At 35.5% G+C, this 17023-nt stretch overlaps 1 protein-coding gene across 3 annotated transcripts in view; it reads right to left on the bottom strand.

Moving 5' to 3' along the window:
• LOC148949084 (uncharacterized) overlaps positions 1–17023 on the bottom strand; it is a 121231-nt gene that overhangs the window by 55634 nt on the left and 48574 nt on the right. For all 3 annotated transcript variants that reach the window (XM_089093158.1, XM_089093157.1, XM_089093159.1), the window contains 2 exons: positions 8427–8527; positions 907–2442 (listed from right to left, as the gene is read on the bottom strand). In XM_089093158.1, the coding sequence (XP_088949284.1) occupies positions 907–2442; positions 8427–8527 (1637 nt within the window). The remainder of the gene's footprint in view (positions 1–906; positions 2443–8426; positions 8528–17023) is intronic.

Here is a 17023-nt window from a genome sequence, read left to right as displayed (position 1 = left end):
ATAGTTTAAGTTGTTGCAATAAATAAGATATTGTTTTAGATAATGGTTAAGAATTCAGTAATCAAGTAATATCTAAAAATTGCGCTATGCGAAATTTTGTATTACTAATTTTTATCTTTTCTCATTAAACATTTATAATATGTTCACATTCCTGGTCATACCTCCCAGAAAGAGCGCCAAAAAAATGTACGTGACTGAATTACGAAGAAAAAAATATAAATCTCAGAAATGGTCAACATTCACCATTAGTGCAAAAAAACATCAAATCATAGGGAGAAAAAAGGAAACCATAAAAAAAAGAATAGAAGTAAAGAAACTCTTCAAGATATTTACCAGACGTAAATATAACTAGAAACTTGTTCGATATGAACGAAGATAAACCGGGGTATTTTTTTGGCCAGAATCCAAAGAGACCCAGCGATATTAGGTCCGTATCTTTGGTTCTTTGCACACAGAATTTTAGCAAAAAAATATATATTGGATCAACTGGAGATAAGAAAAGGGATAACCATCGAAAAAAACATTGAATTAACAAAAGGATTGAAGTTACCGGAATGCAAAAAAAAAAAACGCAAATAATTCCTCATTTTACGAAAATATTTCCCTTTTTGGCACAATTTAACTTTTTTTTTTTCTTCAGGTAGGAGCTGCATTTATGAAAATGAGGAGGAGAGAGAAATAGAAAGCGAGAGAGAGAGAGAGAGAGAGAGAGAGAGAGAGAGAGAGAGAGAGAGAGAGAGAGAGAGAGAGAGAGAGGGGGGAGAGGGGGAGAGAGAGGGAGGGAGAGAGGGAGGGAGGGAGAGAGGGAGGGAGAGGGAGAGAGAGAGGGGAAGGGAGAGAGAGAGAGAGAGAGAGAGAGAGAGAGAGAGAGAGAGAGAGAGAGAGAGAGAGAGAGAGGAGACTTACAAATGCAAATCCCTTTGGTATTTGTTGTCCAAAAACAAAATGACTCGAACTCGCCTGAACTGTTGTATCTTGACCCAAAGTACTAGGCGGAATATCTTCCATTTCACGTGAATTGAGGTTAGAAGTCCCTGCTGCATCCTGCAATAAGCCAACAGTCCCACCAGTTGAAGATTGAATGTTCTGCATTGGAGGATTCACGTGATCTACAGGATACAAAGGAGGTGCGCTGGGAGTTTCAAGAAGGTAAGGTCTACCCAGGGAAAGGTCTCTAGGAGGAAAAGGTCTAACTGGGGCTACTGGTCTCGGGACAACTGAAGGAGAGTTCATCATTTCCAATTCTGAGTCGTCTAACTTAAATTTCGAGTAATCACTACGCAGTTTTGGTATGTTGCGCATTATTTCTAGATTTTTTATGTATCCGTTTTCTTCAAGAACGTTTGCTGATGAATTTATAAAAGGTGTTTTATATAAAGACGAACGTTGGCTGACAGATGGTGTTTCAATGACCACCGCTTGTGTATTAACTTGATCCAATTTTCTCCTTTTGGATAAAAAACCACCCCCATCTTCAAATCTGGGGCCAGCTACAACATTATTATCATTGCAGCCCTCATACTGCTTTTTCAGCCAGGTTGGTGCAGAATATCCCTTTTCTAATTGGGGATCAACACGTCCTTTACTAGCAAGCTCCTGGTGCTGAAGCATATTTAAGGGTTGCTCCTCTCTGTTTAAGACTTTCCTTTCCCAATCAGTGGTCCTTACATCATCAAAAACATCAGGATTAGGAGCAGTAGACTTCCCGTGACTTTGAGTGTTTCTAGAGTTTGGAGGTATAAAAAGCAGCTCAGGAGCAGCCCTTGGTTTATTTATTTTTTCAGTTAACTGAGACACTAAACTTTCGGGCAAGCTGTTTCTCAGTTCCAAGATCAAACGTTGTATTGGTAACGGGGGGCCGGCACTGGGCCGGCTCCGGGAAAGAAGGGCAGTTAATAGCACACACTGCTTTTCTATTGAAACGTCTGTTGCGAAAAATTCAAGTAATTGCACATTGATTTTACTAATTGCAGATACCACCTCTGATACCTCACTGCATCCAAAGTAATCCTTCAAGGACAATAGTATTTGCCAAAATATTGGCTTTAAACGAACGCGATCTTCAGGATTCAAGACAGACGATAGAAAATCCGATAACACATAAACCATTTTGATTTCTATTGCCATGCGTACTATTTTAGTAACAAGAGACTTGCAAATATAATGACGTTCCTTCAAAAACAAATACATCGCCCAGATCAATTCTTCCCCCTCCTTATCATGTGATTTTGCAAGTTTAAGACCAAGCTCCAAAAGGCAATAAAATGCTTTAGTATCAATATGTTTTCGGTTATTCAGCATGGCCACAAGGGAATAATATCTTTTGTATTGCCCTAAAAAGCCCTTTTCCAAGCTGGCCTTCCATATCTTCAGACAACTTGTTACTCTCAACTTATAGTAATTTTGAATTACAAGTTTCTCAAGGAGTGCTTCGTTATTCACCTAAAAATAAGAATAAAATTAACAAGTTAGTAGCAGCAAAGCCAGCTGAAAAAAAGGCAGAGAAGGAAAAAACTAGCCGATATTCAACCGCAATATGTAAACTACGCTTATAAAACAACAACATTAGAAATGCTGATTTAAGAAGAAAATAACCCCCCCCCCCCCTCCTCGATCACCTTTTGTTGAATTATATTTATTCCGAAAGGCCGAAAATAATATAATATTTATCGTTTCTCCAGCGGTCCTAGCCAAGTGGTTGGCGCTCCGGACTTGAAATCCTGAGGTCAGAGGTTCAAGTCCTGGTGTCGCTGATTCTTTGGTTTAGGACGAGGTCAATGGTATGTCTCTGTAAGCTCATCTAGAGTCGACCCAGCTCTAAATGGGTACCTGAAGAAACCTGGAGGAAAAACACGGGAAGTTTCGGGTGATTCGTCCCCAACCACGCATTGCACTTCCAGACACTTGGCGATGCTCTTCTGTAAACAATAGCCAAAATTCTGTTCAAGCAATCTCAAGCCTTTTACCTCTGACTCATTATTATTTCATGCCTAAAAAAATTATCCTCCTATGGTGAGTCAGCCAATAATAAATACCTTAGCTAGGAAAACTTAACAAGCCCACTAAAACAAACGAAACCCACAAGAATTATCCAAATATCTAAATCTAGTGACAATGCTGTGTCGGTTACAAGGCTACAATTTCCTCAGTGGGCGCCAATCCTCAAGGTAACCCTGCAGCACCGGTTTGAAGTCACGTTTCTGGTAGGGCAAACTCAAAAGGTAAACCCTGACGCCATGCAACCAGGATAGAATGTCAGATGCTAGATAATAGTGTCAGACAGATGATAGTGTCGAATGGGAGCTCAAATGATAGTGCCAGGCTACAAATCTTGGACTCACGGACTTGGACTTGATATTGGATCGTTTCCTTCCATTAAGATTAAAAGATTGAGAAAATGTTCCTTCTTGGGTAAAAGTCGAATTCCTGGAGAAACTTAACTTAAAAACACCTTTTGGCATGCTGACTTTTGGCACCTTTTGGTTTGCGTTGCGCAGGTACTTATCTCCTGATTCAATGCCTATAGGTGTAGGAAAAGAAAACATTAAGGGTTATAGATTGCTACAATTTTGTGAGAATATCTATCTAATCACAACAATAATAGTGGCTCATTGTCGGATATCGATCACTGTGTTGTTTCTTCCGGTGTCTGCATTGGCAACGTTCACGTTAATCCCGATGATCTTGATTATAGCCATCTGTCCCTTTCAGCCACTATCGCTATAAATACGACTCAGACTTATCAGACCCTATGTCCTAAAATCCCAAAAGTGAAAACAAAAGAGTTTAGCTTAATTTATATTATAGGCAGATTGTGTTGTGTCTGAAAAAAGCTGAAGAAGTGGCTAAGCTTAATTGTAACCTTTTTAAGCTTAAGACTAGAAGCTCAATATGGAAATCTGACCTGGTTTTAAAAACTATAAAAATCGAGCTAAGTTGTGGCTTAGAATCTGGGTAGTGTGTGGCTAAAGAGTCACCTGTTCGAAATTAAACAGAAAACAAAGCTGGAATTTAATAGTTATCTCCGAAAAGTAAGGTATTACGGTGCTGAATTTCCGAAGAATTCTAGTCATTGGAAACAAGGGATTAATGTCACGAAATTTGATTCATGTTCTACTGCTGATCGGATCCCTAATACCTCATGGATTAATTATTATAACAAGATTTTCAATATGGGGTTCACTCTCAGTTTGCTAGCCTTTGTTCCTATGTATTACTATCAAGATTTCACAAGGTCATGTGCCTCATGTATCCATTGACCATCTTATTCGTCGTGTTAAGAATTCAATCCAAAATTGTTGGGTACTGATGGCATAAGTCTTTTCCACCTTCATACTGATTCTAAAGATCTGATTCGTCATTTGCAGTTATCATTTCAAATGTGACTGTGTACGTCTTTGGTTCCAGATTCTTTTTTGCGTGGGAGTGTCACTTCGATTCTTAAACGGGGAAAGATTCTACTAATTATGCATCATACCGGCCTATCACGGTGAATTGTTTATTGAGCAAAGTTTTTGAATATGTCCTGCTTCCTGAAATTTATCCAAAAATTGATTATGTGGCACAACAATTTGGATTTAAACTATATATAGGACGCCAACATGCACATCGAGTTCTTACTTCTTTATTACTTCAAGCACAAAAAGATAGATCTGAAGTGCATTTATGCACGTTAGATGTTTCAAAAGCTTTTGACTCGGTTTGTCATAGCCAATTGTGGTATTTTCATTCCCAGCTAGGAGAGAAATTCATCTGTTATCTTCTTTTTGGTATTTGGTAATTAACAATTTCGACTCCCGTCAGGAAGTAATTTTTTTCGATATATCCCCATTCGTTCTGGACTTCGACAGGGGGTGGGGGTGTCACTTTATCTTTTTAATGCTTGTTTATATTCTTTGTTAATTAATATTTTCCCGTCACGTTTTACGGGCCTAACTAATTTGTCCTGAACTGGATATGCAGATGATTTGTTACTTTTCATCCGTTCAAAGACTAGCTCAGTAGTGTCGACCCAGTTTATTGATAAGCTGTTTGAAAAAATTGACCATATGCTTAATGCCGAAAAGTGTGAATATTTCGTTTCTAATACCAAACACCGAAGTAGTGATCTAATTTGTTCTTTTTCAGTTAAGCTAGTTCCTGTATTGCGCTGGCTTGCGCTGGCTCCTCTGTATCTGCTATCCGTTCAAATGCACTTTTATCCATTAAGAATAAACTTGAAGCAGGTTATGCTAAAATTATCCCAAATCGTGGCCGACATTCTCGTTAGGCCTTGGCTAGACTTTATCAACTGATTGTGACCATTCCATTCTTTTCTGTCAGGTTTACGCCCATGTTTCAATACTAGTGATATGCAGGACATTTGGGTATCGTATTTCCGTTACTACAAATTTCTTTTATATCTGCCTCGTTGCTATAGGAACCAAAAGTTATCGATTGTTTAGTGCCACTGATATACTGAAATCAATAATAAGTTGGATACCAAGCTAAAGGAAGATGCTTGCCTCTTAGGTCCTTTAGGTCCTTGTTAGGTCCTTTTCATCCTCTCGTGTGGTTATTTTGCTTTGCATTGCTGTTTTTTATATTTAATATAGTTCTGTATGTATTTTCTTTTATTACTCCACTTCATTATAATTTTAATGGATAATTATCAAAAATAAATTATTATACAATATTTTACCATAAAATTGCCTATAAGTTACCTTGGTACTCAATAATGGCAGGACGGTCAGCATTATCAATTATGTTATTGAAAACCGAAGACCGCCAGGATGGATACAAGATACTAGAGTACATAGAAGTGCTATTATGATGCTAAAAGCAAAGATCACCATCTAGTAGTATCTAGGGACAATCTAAAGCTGACATTTGGGAAGAGTCACTACCTTCCGGGATGTTATGACGTTAGTAAACTCCGGGATGAGAATTTTAAAGCAAATTTCAAAAAAAAGATACATATTAGACTAGAGAGCCTAAAATTTAACAATAAGGAAGACAGATGGAATAATTTTAGAAAAATAATTTGGGAAATAACAGATGGTGTCTTAGAGAGGAAGAATAGGAACATAAATATGCGAACCAAGATCAGAACATAGGAAGTTACAGCTATGACAGGTTGCTACGTTTCAGAACAAGTATGGTTCTCCAACGCAGGCGCTCCAAAGATGGAGGAGGATCTGCTAGGTATTCTACAGACAAATTATCTACGTTTTTTTATTGGGGGGGGGGAGGTATACCCGTCTCACTGACCGTATTTCAAACAGTAAGCAGTACCAAAACTGTGGTCCTATCCCAGTTCCAGGGCTAAAATGATATAAAGGTTGAGATGACTAGGACACGTCCTACGGATGAAGGATGACCGATTGATAAAGATCATCTTTTCGGCCACCTATCTAGGGCCAAAGGAAAGGCAAATCGTCCTCGAATGGGATGGGAGGCCGTAAGGAAGGGTTTAAGGGAAGTAGTAGCAGTAGAACTAATTACAGATACTAAGTAATTATCTAAAGCATACAACTGTGGTTAAATTAACAACAAATACAACATATCAAGATATGAATAATATTTCTTTTATTAGTCCCTTATTTACACTAGCCAGCGCAGAAATTCAAGTTCTTAGTCTAATAAAAAAAAATAGAAATAAAAGCCAATAATAGAGAAAAGTTATAAATAAACACTAAATTTACATATAACTTTAACGGGCAAAAAGAAAGCATTTAATAAATGCAAAAAGGTAAACTAATAAAGATATGTGTCTACAAAAACCAATTTTAACAGGTCAAAAGTATCAGCAATTAAATGAACGAGGTAAAATGACTCAAAAGCAATTATCGAAAAACATAATTTGTTTATTATTAAAAAACATAGCAAAGAAGGGGATTCCTTTTTCTTACCGTTGTACAGGCCTTTAAAGGAGCTAGCTTTGTAGAAGCTAATACACTAATTTAATGCTAGGCTGGCGTGGGAGGACGTCATAAAGAAAGATTTTTAGGAATTGGGAACTTCGTGGGAGGGTGCAAAAAGGGAGGGTTTGAATAGATTGGAATGGAGGAGGAGCGTGCGCGGCTGTGTTGGCCTCAGGTGGCTTAGTGCTGTGGTGAGTTGTTAGTAGTAGTATTAGTGGTAATGCTAAGCAGTTGAAAGTATAAGAGCGCTTCAACAGTCATTTGAACTATAATGACGTAACTAAGACTTTCATCAGAACTTAAATATAAATATAATTTAGGTTGTCAGTATAATGATAAAGGGGGGAGCTACTTGGCTCCCCTTTTTACTCTATACTGGGGAGGAGAGGCTGTTGCAGTGAAATACATTTTTTTTTCAATGCTTTCTGGGAATCAATAGTTCATCTCAACGTTAAATTACTTTTACCCCCTTTTAACCCAATATATTCATATATCCATTATATTCTTATACCCAATATATTCTTATTTGTTGGCTGCTGTTCTGTCTTTGCATGCAACTTTTTAACTTTGACTAACCCTTTGAGTTTCCTAAGTTTTAAGTTTCGTAAGTAAGAGAGAGAGAGAGAGAGACTAGCCTCTCTCTCTCTTTGTTTTTGAACAAGGAACATTTAGTAGGAATTAACGCACCAAATCTAACGAAAGAAAACATGAAAAAAGAAGGCATATGATTAAGACACGCGAAAATTAGTATTTTTTCCAGCGGAGCTCGAGGGGATGAGGTAAAACCAATTTCCCATATCACTCTCGATGATCAAATACCAAGATAAATAAAGATAAGGAAAAAAAGTATATAAAGGGAGAAAACTAAATAAAAGAAAGCACGAAGAAAGGGAAAAAGTAAAATAATGAGCAATAAAAATATTTAAAAAATGAAGTATCACATAGTGGGTAATTTGTCACATATCCAGAAGAGCAACATAATGGGAACAAAAAGCAACAGGACCAACACGAACAAGACGGTGAAATGGAACTTGATAGAATTCTCCTTGTGGTCAAATTTTACTCCTGGGTCAATATTTATTGAAGTCACTTTGACCTGGGGGAAAAAATTATCCCTTTTTGGATAAACTAATATTTCCCCTTTTCTTTTGAGCTTTAGGAGCTCTTGGTCCTAGGAGGACATCTAAAAAGGACTTTGCTGAAACCGAAACAGACCAGTAAGATGAACAATAACAAGAATGTGAAATTAAAATTGAGAGATTTGTCTTATCGAAAGTGACCAAAGTTTATATCCTGTTGTCTACATGCCCTTGATCTATGTATTTATGCATGTTGTTTTCAAGCCGTTCGGGAAAAGTTATTTTTTTAAGAGATCTATAGTCTAACTTTAGTAGCAATTTGGGATATTTAGTCATATGAACCTTGGACCCTCAGGAACAACAAAACAAACAACAGATATCTAAAAGGCCCGTATATCTACAGACCACGTAAGGCTATGATTACGAAGAAAATATACAAACTCACCAAATCGTGAATGTACAAGCAGGTCTCCTGTTTCTTGCATACCCCATAGTAGAGGACCGAAAAGCAAATTTTGTTTCTTGATTCACGAGGTACTTCATCGACTGAAATTGAAATATGAATTAGAGCTAGTGAATCAATCATTTTATTAATACTAAACTGTATTACAAACGTAAAGAAAAATTATTTGGCCCAAGAAGCTTGGCTTGTTGTGGGCCTTACAACACAATAATAAAGCACTAAAACAACCATAAATATTACTCTAAATCAAACAATATGTATGAAATAAAGATTAAAGAGAATAAACACTACCATACAGTAAAAAAAAAAATAATAAAAAAAAAAAATAATAATAATAACGATATATAAGGGAAAAACACAAAAGGAGAAACACTAGGAAAAGAGAAAACAGGGAAAATAAACGAAGGAGAGAAATTACTAAACTGGAAAGACACGACGAATAACTGCCTTTGCAGACAGAAATAACGGGACATCCGGTGGGATTGAATTCCATAACTGAATTGATTTATAAACAGGAGACCTCTGGGCTGCTGTAGATGAATGTTTGGGCAAAATAAATCTACGAGAAGAACTACGTAAAAAAGTAGAGTACCTACCTGAGCCTGTCCGTGAAAAAAATTGCTGCAGAGGCGGTGGAAGTGTACCTAGAAAAGCAGAATGCGCTAAATAAAGATTACTCTTACTCACAATGCGGTCCAGCGGAGCTATTCCAGTATCACTATAAAGATCAGAGGAAGGGTAAAGCCGAGGGAGAAGAAAAGTAGCCTTCATTGCCCTATTTTGGGCTCTTTGAAGTGAGCAGAGAAGAGATTTATTAGTATTACCCCTGACAGAGCAGCAATAAGAAAGGTAAGGAAATATAAAAGCATAATAAAGAGAAAGCATAACATCTGGCGGAAGAAATGAGTTAACCCGGTGCAACATTGAAGACTGGTGGAAGATGAGGGAACGGGTGTGAGTTATATGAGGCTTAAAAGAGAGAAAACAGTCAAGATACACACCAAGAAATTTCACCATAGCAGCGCTTGCGGTATAACATCATTCCCATAAGTCAGGATGGTTGGCTCCCTTACATCTCTCATATGATAAGAGATCCTGAAGTGCACAATGGCACTTTTTTGGCTGTTGAGAGTCATACCATTTGACCTGTACCAATCTTTTACTTTATCAAGAAGACCTTGAGGGAAGTGGCAGATGGAAAGTCCACTGCAGCAATGAAAAAGTTACTGTCATCAGCAAAAAGAATAGGGTGCACAAGGGGATGAAGACCATCAACGAGATCATTAATGTAAATTAAAAACAAAAGTGGTCCAAGCACTGAGCCCTGTGGGACACCTTTCAATAAAGGCAAAGTAGCGGAAGAATTACCATTAACTGAAACATACTGAGATCTTCCCGACAGATAAGACCTTAACCATTCTAGTGGGACTCCATGTACTCCAAATGAGGATAGTTTAGACAAAAGAACAGAGTGGTCAACCATATCAAAGGCCTTTGAAAAGTCAAGAAATAGACCCAAAACATACAAGCCCTTGTCCAGATTAACACGCACAAACTCTGTTGCATCTGAGAGTGCATACGAGGTAGAGAAAGTGGGACGAAAACCATACTGATGGTTAGTTATGAGAGAATTTCCTGCAGTCGAATTAGTACTAAAAACAAATGAAGAGAGTCTACGATACACTACTCTTTCAACAACCTTAGAGATGACAGGAAGAAGAGAAATGGGTCTATAATTTGAAATTAGAGATGAATCACCTTTTTTATGTAAATGTAAAACATTAGCAACTTTAAATAAATGAGGGAAAACACCAGAAGAAAGAGAGAGGTTAGTTGTTTGAGATGGGGTTAGAAACAAACTGATCAATTTTTTTAAGAACATTATTACTCAAACCAAAACCATCAACTGAACGGCTACTTGGAAGCTGGGAGATAATACTATAAATCTCAATATCACTGCATGGGGAAAGGAAAAATTACTTTTCTGCTATGGGAAAACTACTTACTCTATTCTTGGGTTGAATGGGAACTGAAGGAAGAGTGGTGAAATACAAATTGAAGGCATTTGCTGAAGAATTGTTATCCACAATAGATCCATCAGCATTCCTTTAATGACATGGGGGGGACTGTTTGAGTTTCTTGCAAGAAATAGCTTCATTAACTACATTTCAAAACTTTCGCAAGTTCCCCTTACACTCATCGATTCGACGTGAAAAATAGAGCTTTTTGGCTGCAGGTACTGAAGTCGTAAGTACATTTTTATAATGTTTATACTTCAAAAGATCATCCTGTGTTTTACTTTTACATGCAACCTTGAACAGAGACGCGTTCATATGTGTAGCATTAATCAGACCTATGGACATCCATGGGCATTTGGATGTAGAATTCCTTAGTCTCTTCCTAAGAGGAAAATGCTTATCCAACAGAGCTTCCATACAAAACACAAATAGACTTGTTGCACATTCAACATCACTAGCTTCCAGAAAACTAGACCAATTATTGAACTTACGACTAAAAATTGAATGTGAAATTTTTTTAGCCTTAAAAGTCGTAAAAGAAGACTCACCGTGATCATTAACAGCAATCTAAGTTTTAGGTATAGAAAGTTATAGATAAATCGGGGAGTGATCAAACAGATCTGTGAAAATAAGAACAGAAGTAAACTTCAATTTTGGAGGATGAGAAATGAAGATATAATCTATCAAAGTAGCAGAACTTCTTGTAGGATCAACACGAGAAGGAAAAAAAATTGAAGGAAGTAGCCCAGAAGAAGAAAGTCCTTCAAAGAGATGATTACATTCATCTCAGTATGCAATATTTAACATGTTACAATTCAAATCCCCCCAAACACAAAAACGTTTTTTAAACAAAGTACCCACACATGAAAGCTGATCAAAAAAATCGTAGAACAGATGTGTTTGACAACGAAGGGTCTTATAAAACAAACAAACAGTATCACATGCAAACTGGCTTTTCAGATCAATGACAAGAGAATAAACAGTCCTACTATTAGACACTACTGAAGTAAACAAGGATTCAAGGTCATACCGTCTACTAAATTTAATATCAGATTTTATAAATAAAGAAATGCCCCCTGAGCACTTTGTTACCATTCTATGGACATGAATAGCAATATAACCATGCATATCATAAGCTGTTAAATTTTCAAAATCAGATAACCATGTTTCTGTTAAACCAATTACATCAAAAGGGCAAGAATTATCAGACCACAAATATGATTTCAGACTATCCCACTTATCTCGTATCCCACGTACATTCAAACAAAATACATTAAAGCAACTATTTAATGAGAGAGAAGGCATGATTTTATCACAAAAATCAATAGTAGTGTGATAATTGCAACTAGAATTAACCATAGATTCAAGAAGAGGGTCAAGTGTGTGGGCCTCTTGTTTACCAGCACTACTTGGTTGCTCAAAGATAACTGATTTAGAATAGAAGAATTCAAAAGAAAAGAAAAATCAGCCAGATTTACCACACATAACAAATTCACACAATATCTTCACAAATGAACAAGATATCAAACAAACAGGCTGAAATAGCAGAGGGTAAATTGAAACTAAAAAGGTGAAACTTATAGGCAACAAAGAAAAGAAACAGAAGAAAAAAAAAACATGCAAGACAAAGAAAACTAACAAGCTACAAAGCTAAAAAAAAATAAAATAATAACAAACAATTACAAGCACAAAGGCAAAAAAAAATAAAGAAAAGGCAAGACAATAAAAAAGCAACCAAAGGAAAGAGTTATCAACGGTTTACGCAAAGTATTTAAAAAAATAATTTAAAACAAAATAAATGCAAGCATAAGTAAAACCATTAGATCATAAATTTAAAAAAAAAAAAAAAAAAAAAAAAAAAAAAACAGAGCTAAAAGGGGAAAAATGGTTTATTTCAGTCCTGGGAGGGGCTTGGATGGGCTGTAGTTGACTGTAGTTGACTGGATGGGCTGTAGTTGAGAGCATCAACTTGAGATGCCTCTTTAGCAGTAATCACTTTACCATCAGAAAGCTTGGTAAGTATTTCTCCTCCACTAGACCATGTAGACCTCTTCCCAAGCTTTGATTTAGCATAGTTAAGTAGCTGAAGTCTAGGCTATGTAAGTGACTCAGAAATAAAGACACCACTACCTTGTAAACTTTTCTTTTCTCTAAGAATAAGCTGCTGCATTCTTGAACTACAAAATTCCACAACAAGTAGGCGAGATTTCAAACCTGAGCCTTGTTTTCCAATTCTTCTAACAGAAACTATGTCATTCTCAGTCAAAGGAATACCAGGAAACCTAATACTGCAAAATCCAAGAAATTTGCTTTCAGAAGCTTCTGGATAAGGGTCTTCTTTGAAACCAAATAGGATCAGCTGATTTGAAATTTTCATTTGGTCAAACTGATCGCCCAAACTCTTAGAAATCCAAACTCTTGAGGGATATATTCCCTTTGAAACAAGCAATTTTACGACAAGACTGCACCAGTGACTTGCACCAAATACTTATTTCAATGGATTTATCAGTCTCCAATTTATCCATTCACCAAGTCAGGAACACGATAATGCTTAGAATTCTCTTCGAAAAGGACCTAAACTTGCTTAAAAAATAGGAAAACTGTCCTTTTTCAAGACTTTTCAACTAAAGGTTTTGCGAGTTCAGGGTCCAAGAATAGGTTTGAAAATTAATATTCATTAAGACTAATATTCATTAAGACTGAAAATTAAGACTAAGCCACTAAGACTAGGAATAAGTGAAGGTGATGTTGGGTAAGGAGAAGATCGAAGTTCTGAAGCGTGGGTGCTCCGAAAAACAAAGGAAAATTTGCAAGATTTTTTCCAGAGAAATAGCTTATGGATTGCTTGGGGTACCTGACTGACTGACCGTATCTCAGACAGTAAGCTGTACAAAAAATATGGTCCAATCCCACTCTCTAGGGCTATAATGAGAGAAAGGTTGAAATGGCTAGGGCAAGTTCTGCGGATGAAAGATGACAGATTGCCAGAAGATTGTCCTTGTTGGCCAAACGTCTAGGGCCAAACGAAAAGCAGGTCGCCCCCAGATGGCTCGGGAGAAAGTTGTAAGAAAAGATTCTTACTAAAGGGAAATGGAAACTTCGTAAATGAGTTAAAGAGGAAGACTTTCAATAGATTGAGGTGGAGGAAGAGCCAGGGTAGCTCTATTGGCATCAGGCGGCTTGGTGCTGCAGTGAGTTGTTAGTAGTAGTAGCAGCAGTATTTGACGTGTTTTCAATTTTTAAAAATGATGCACACAATTTCACAAATATAATTTGGTAGATGGATAGAATTTGAATCTCAGCATTGAAGTGAGGGAAGGATTGTTGACTTTGACTGATATACTAAAACCACAGGAGAGTGGGAAAACAATTTACCGAAAATTTCAAAGAGAACATAAGCCTTAAAGAGGACTTTTACAGCAATATGTTCATAAAAAAATCTAATTTTCATGGTGATTCCAAATATATAAATTTCAATATCTTTAACGCTATCCTTCAAAAATTACGAACACGAGAAAATGTACATAATCCAAATTCAGCATATCAAAGAATATCCAGCAAATTTGGCATAACTAAGACCCCTCTACCAGAGTTATATACTGCAATTTCTAGGGCCCTATCTACGAGACTTATGTAATCAGTGGGGAACTGGACTCTCTACTAAGCCATTTCTCATCCCCAGGCCAATCGCATTGAAACTTGGTGCCAAGATATAATTTTAAGGTGAGCACTTTAACCAGAAAGGTGTAACAAAAAAAAAATACATCTCCAAATGTAGAAGAGCCCGTGTTACTCTCGGGACAAGGGCCCAAAAGAAAAATCTTAATTAGCATTCAACAATAAACTTTTGAAGAGGGGTATCTTAGGGGTATCTCAGTATCTTAGGGATGTTTAGATCAAGAACATCTTAGGGTTAACAAAAGATATCTGAGGAAATGACTCCAACTTATACAAATCCGTAATTCCAAATGAAAAAGTACCTCGCTGAACTAAATTAGAAAGGTGGGAAAGTTATAACTTGTTAAAAGTTGGTTTGCACATAAATTTTATTCAAACAATTTCATGATCCCAAGGATTTTCTCTTTTTCATGAAAAAAAAAGAGAACTATGCGAATAACACGTAGGTATTTTCGATGACCACAGTGCCTTTCTATGATAACAGTTCAAATAGGGATAAATCCTTGTATTAGACAGTGAAAAGCAATGACAAAACATTCTGGATATTTCATTCACTGAATATGTGATCGAAATATCCAGAATATTTTGTCATTGCTTTGCAATAATCAATATAAGGATTTATCCCTATTTGAACTGTTATTTGCACAGTATACGAATACCATACTCTAGGCTCAAGGGTTATTAATAATTTAGGGCCGCAAAATTAAAAACATTTGGCATGATTAAGATGTCAAAAAGACTGTCAAGTGAAAACTACGAGATAGCCAAGTTTTATACATAGCCTAGCCATTTCTGCGGCCACAATGTCAAATGGCGGTGCATTCATCCTTAAAATAACTAGAAGTCAGTATTAATGATAATAAGCATAATCATTAATGGTTGTAAAGCATTGGATAGTTGCATTCTAGTGGCAAATTTATTTACATTTGCTTTTAGCAAAAAAAAAAAGAAACGCAATCAGCAAACAAAATACTTGCAATTACCAGCTGCCTGTATTTATTATATTTTACAATAGTCTCAGGTAAGTACTCGCTAGACTTCAGCATAAAGATCAGAGGGCGGCAGCCTCATGCTATGTAGGACAATTTTTATAAATTTTGAATTTTAATGTTGCCTTTTACTTTCATTAGTGTAAATTAAATGCATACTCTGAACATAGTGTACATTAGAGCTCTATGATGTACATTAATTGCTAAGGGCCAACCGGTAGAATTTATTGTTCAATGTTCAAGACAACACAATGTTCAATTATGTTCATTAGTGTAAATTATGTAATAAAATGTTCATATAAGATGCTTAAGTAATAAAATGTTCATTAATGTAAATTAAATAAACCCTCTGTACATAGTGTACATTAATGCTCTATGATATACATTAATTGCTAAGGGCCGACCGGTAGAATTTATTGTTCAATGTTCAAGACAACACAATGTTCAATTATGTTCATTAGTGTAAATTATGTAATAAAATGTTCATATAAGATGTTTAAGTAATAAAATGTTCATTAGTGTAAATTAAATGCACACTCTGTACATTAGTGCTCTATGATGTACATTAATTGCTAAGGGTCAACCGGTAGAATTTATTGTTCATTGTTCAAGACAACACAATGTTCAATTATGTTCATTAGTGTAAATTATGTAACAAAATGTTCATATAAGATGTTTAAGTAATAAAATGTTCATTAATGTAAATTAAATAAACCCTCTGTACATAGTGTACATTCATGCTCTATGATGTACATTAATTACTAAGGGCCGACCGGTAGAATTTATTGTTCAATGTTCAAGAAAACACAATGTTTAATTATGTTCATTAGTGTAAATTATGTAATAAAATGTTCATATAAGATGTTTAAGTAATAAAATGTTCATTAATGTAAATTAAATAAACCCTCTGTACATAGTGTACATTAATGCTCTATGATGTACATTAATTGCTAAGGGCCGACCGGTAGAATTTATTGTTCAATGTTCAAGACAAACACAATGTTCAATTATGTTCATTAGTGTAAATTATGTAATAAAATGTTCATATAAGATGTTTAAGTAATAAAATGTTCATTAATGTAAATTAAATAAACCCTCTGTACATAGTGTACATTAATGCTCTATGATATACATTAATTGCTAAGGGCCGACCGGTAGAATTTATTGTTCAATGTTCAAGACAACACAATGTTCAATTATGTTCATTAGTGTAAATTATGTAATAAAATGTTCATATAAGATGCTTAAGTAATAAAATGTTCATTAATGTAAATTAAATAAACCCTCTGTACATAGTGTACATTAATGCTCTATGATATACATTAATTGCTAAGGGCCGACCGGTAGAATTTATTGTTCAATGTTCAAGACAACACAATGTTCAATTATGTTCATTAGTGTAAATTATGTAATAAAATGTTCATATAAGATGTTTAAGTAATAAAATGTTCATTAGTGTAAATTATGTAATAAAATTTTCAAATAAGATGTTTAAGTAATAAAATATTCACTAGTGTAAATTAAATGCACACTCTGTACATTAGTGCTCTATGATGTACATTAATTGCTAAGGGCCAACCGGTAGAATTTATTCTTCAATGTTCAAGACAAAACAATGTTCAATTATGTTCATTAATGTAAACTATGTAATAAAATGTTCATATAAGATGTTTAAGTAATAAAATGTTCATTAGTGTAAATTATGTAATAAAATGTTCAAATAAGATGTTTAAGTAATAAAATGTTCACTAGTGTAAATTAAATGCACACTCTGTACATTAGTGCTTTATGATGTACAATAATTGTTAAGGGCCAACTGGTAGAATTTATTCTTCAATGTGCAAGACAAAACAATGTTCAATTATGTTCATTAATGTAAACTATGTAATAAAAT

The sequence above is a fragment of the Artemia sp. Qi Xiang Cuo genome, chromosome 8 (genome assembly GCF_049724085.1).
Source record: "Artemia sp. Qi Xiang Cuo chromosome 8, ASM4972408v1, whole genome shotgun sequence".
Taxonomy (NCBI): Eukaryota; Metazoa; Arthropoda; class Branchiopoda; order Anostraca; family Artemiidae; genus Artemia; species Artemia sp. Qi Xiang Cuo.
Note: the sequence above shows the minus strand (reverse complement) of the source record. Positions and strands in the feature narration are given on the sequence as shown.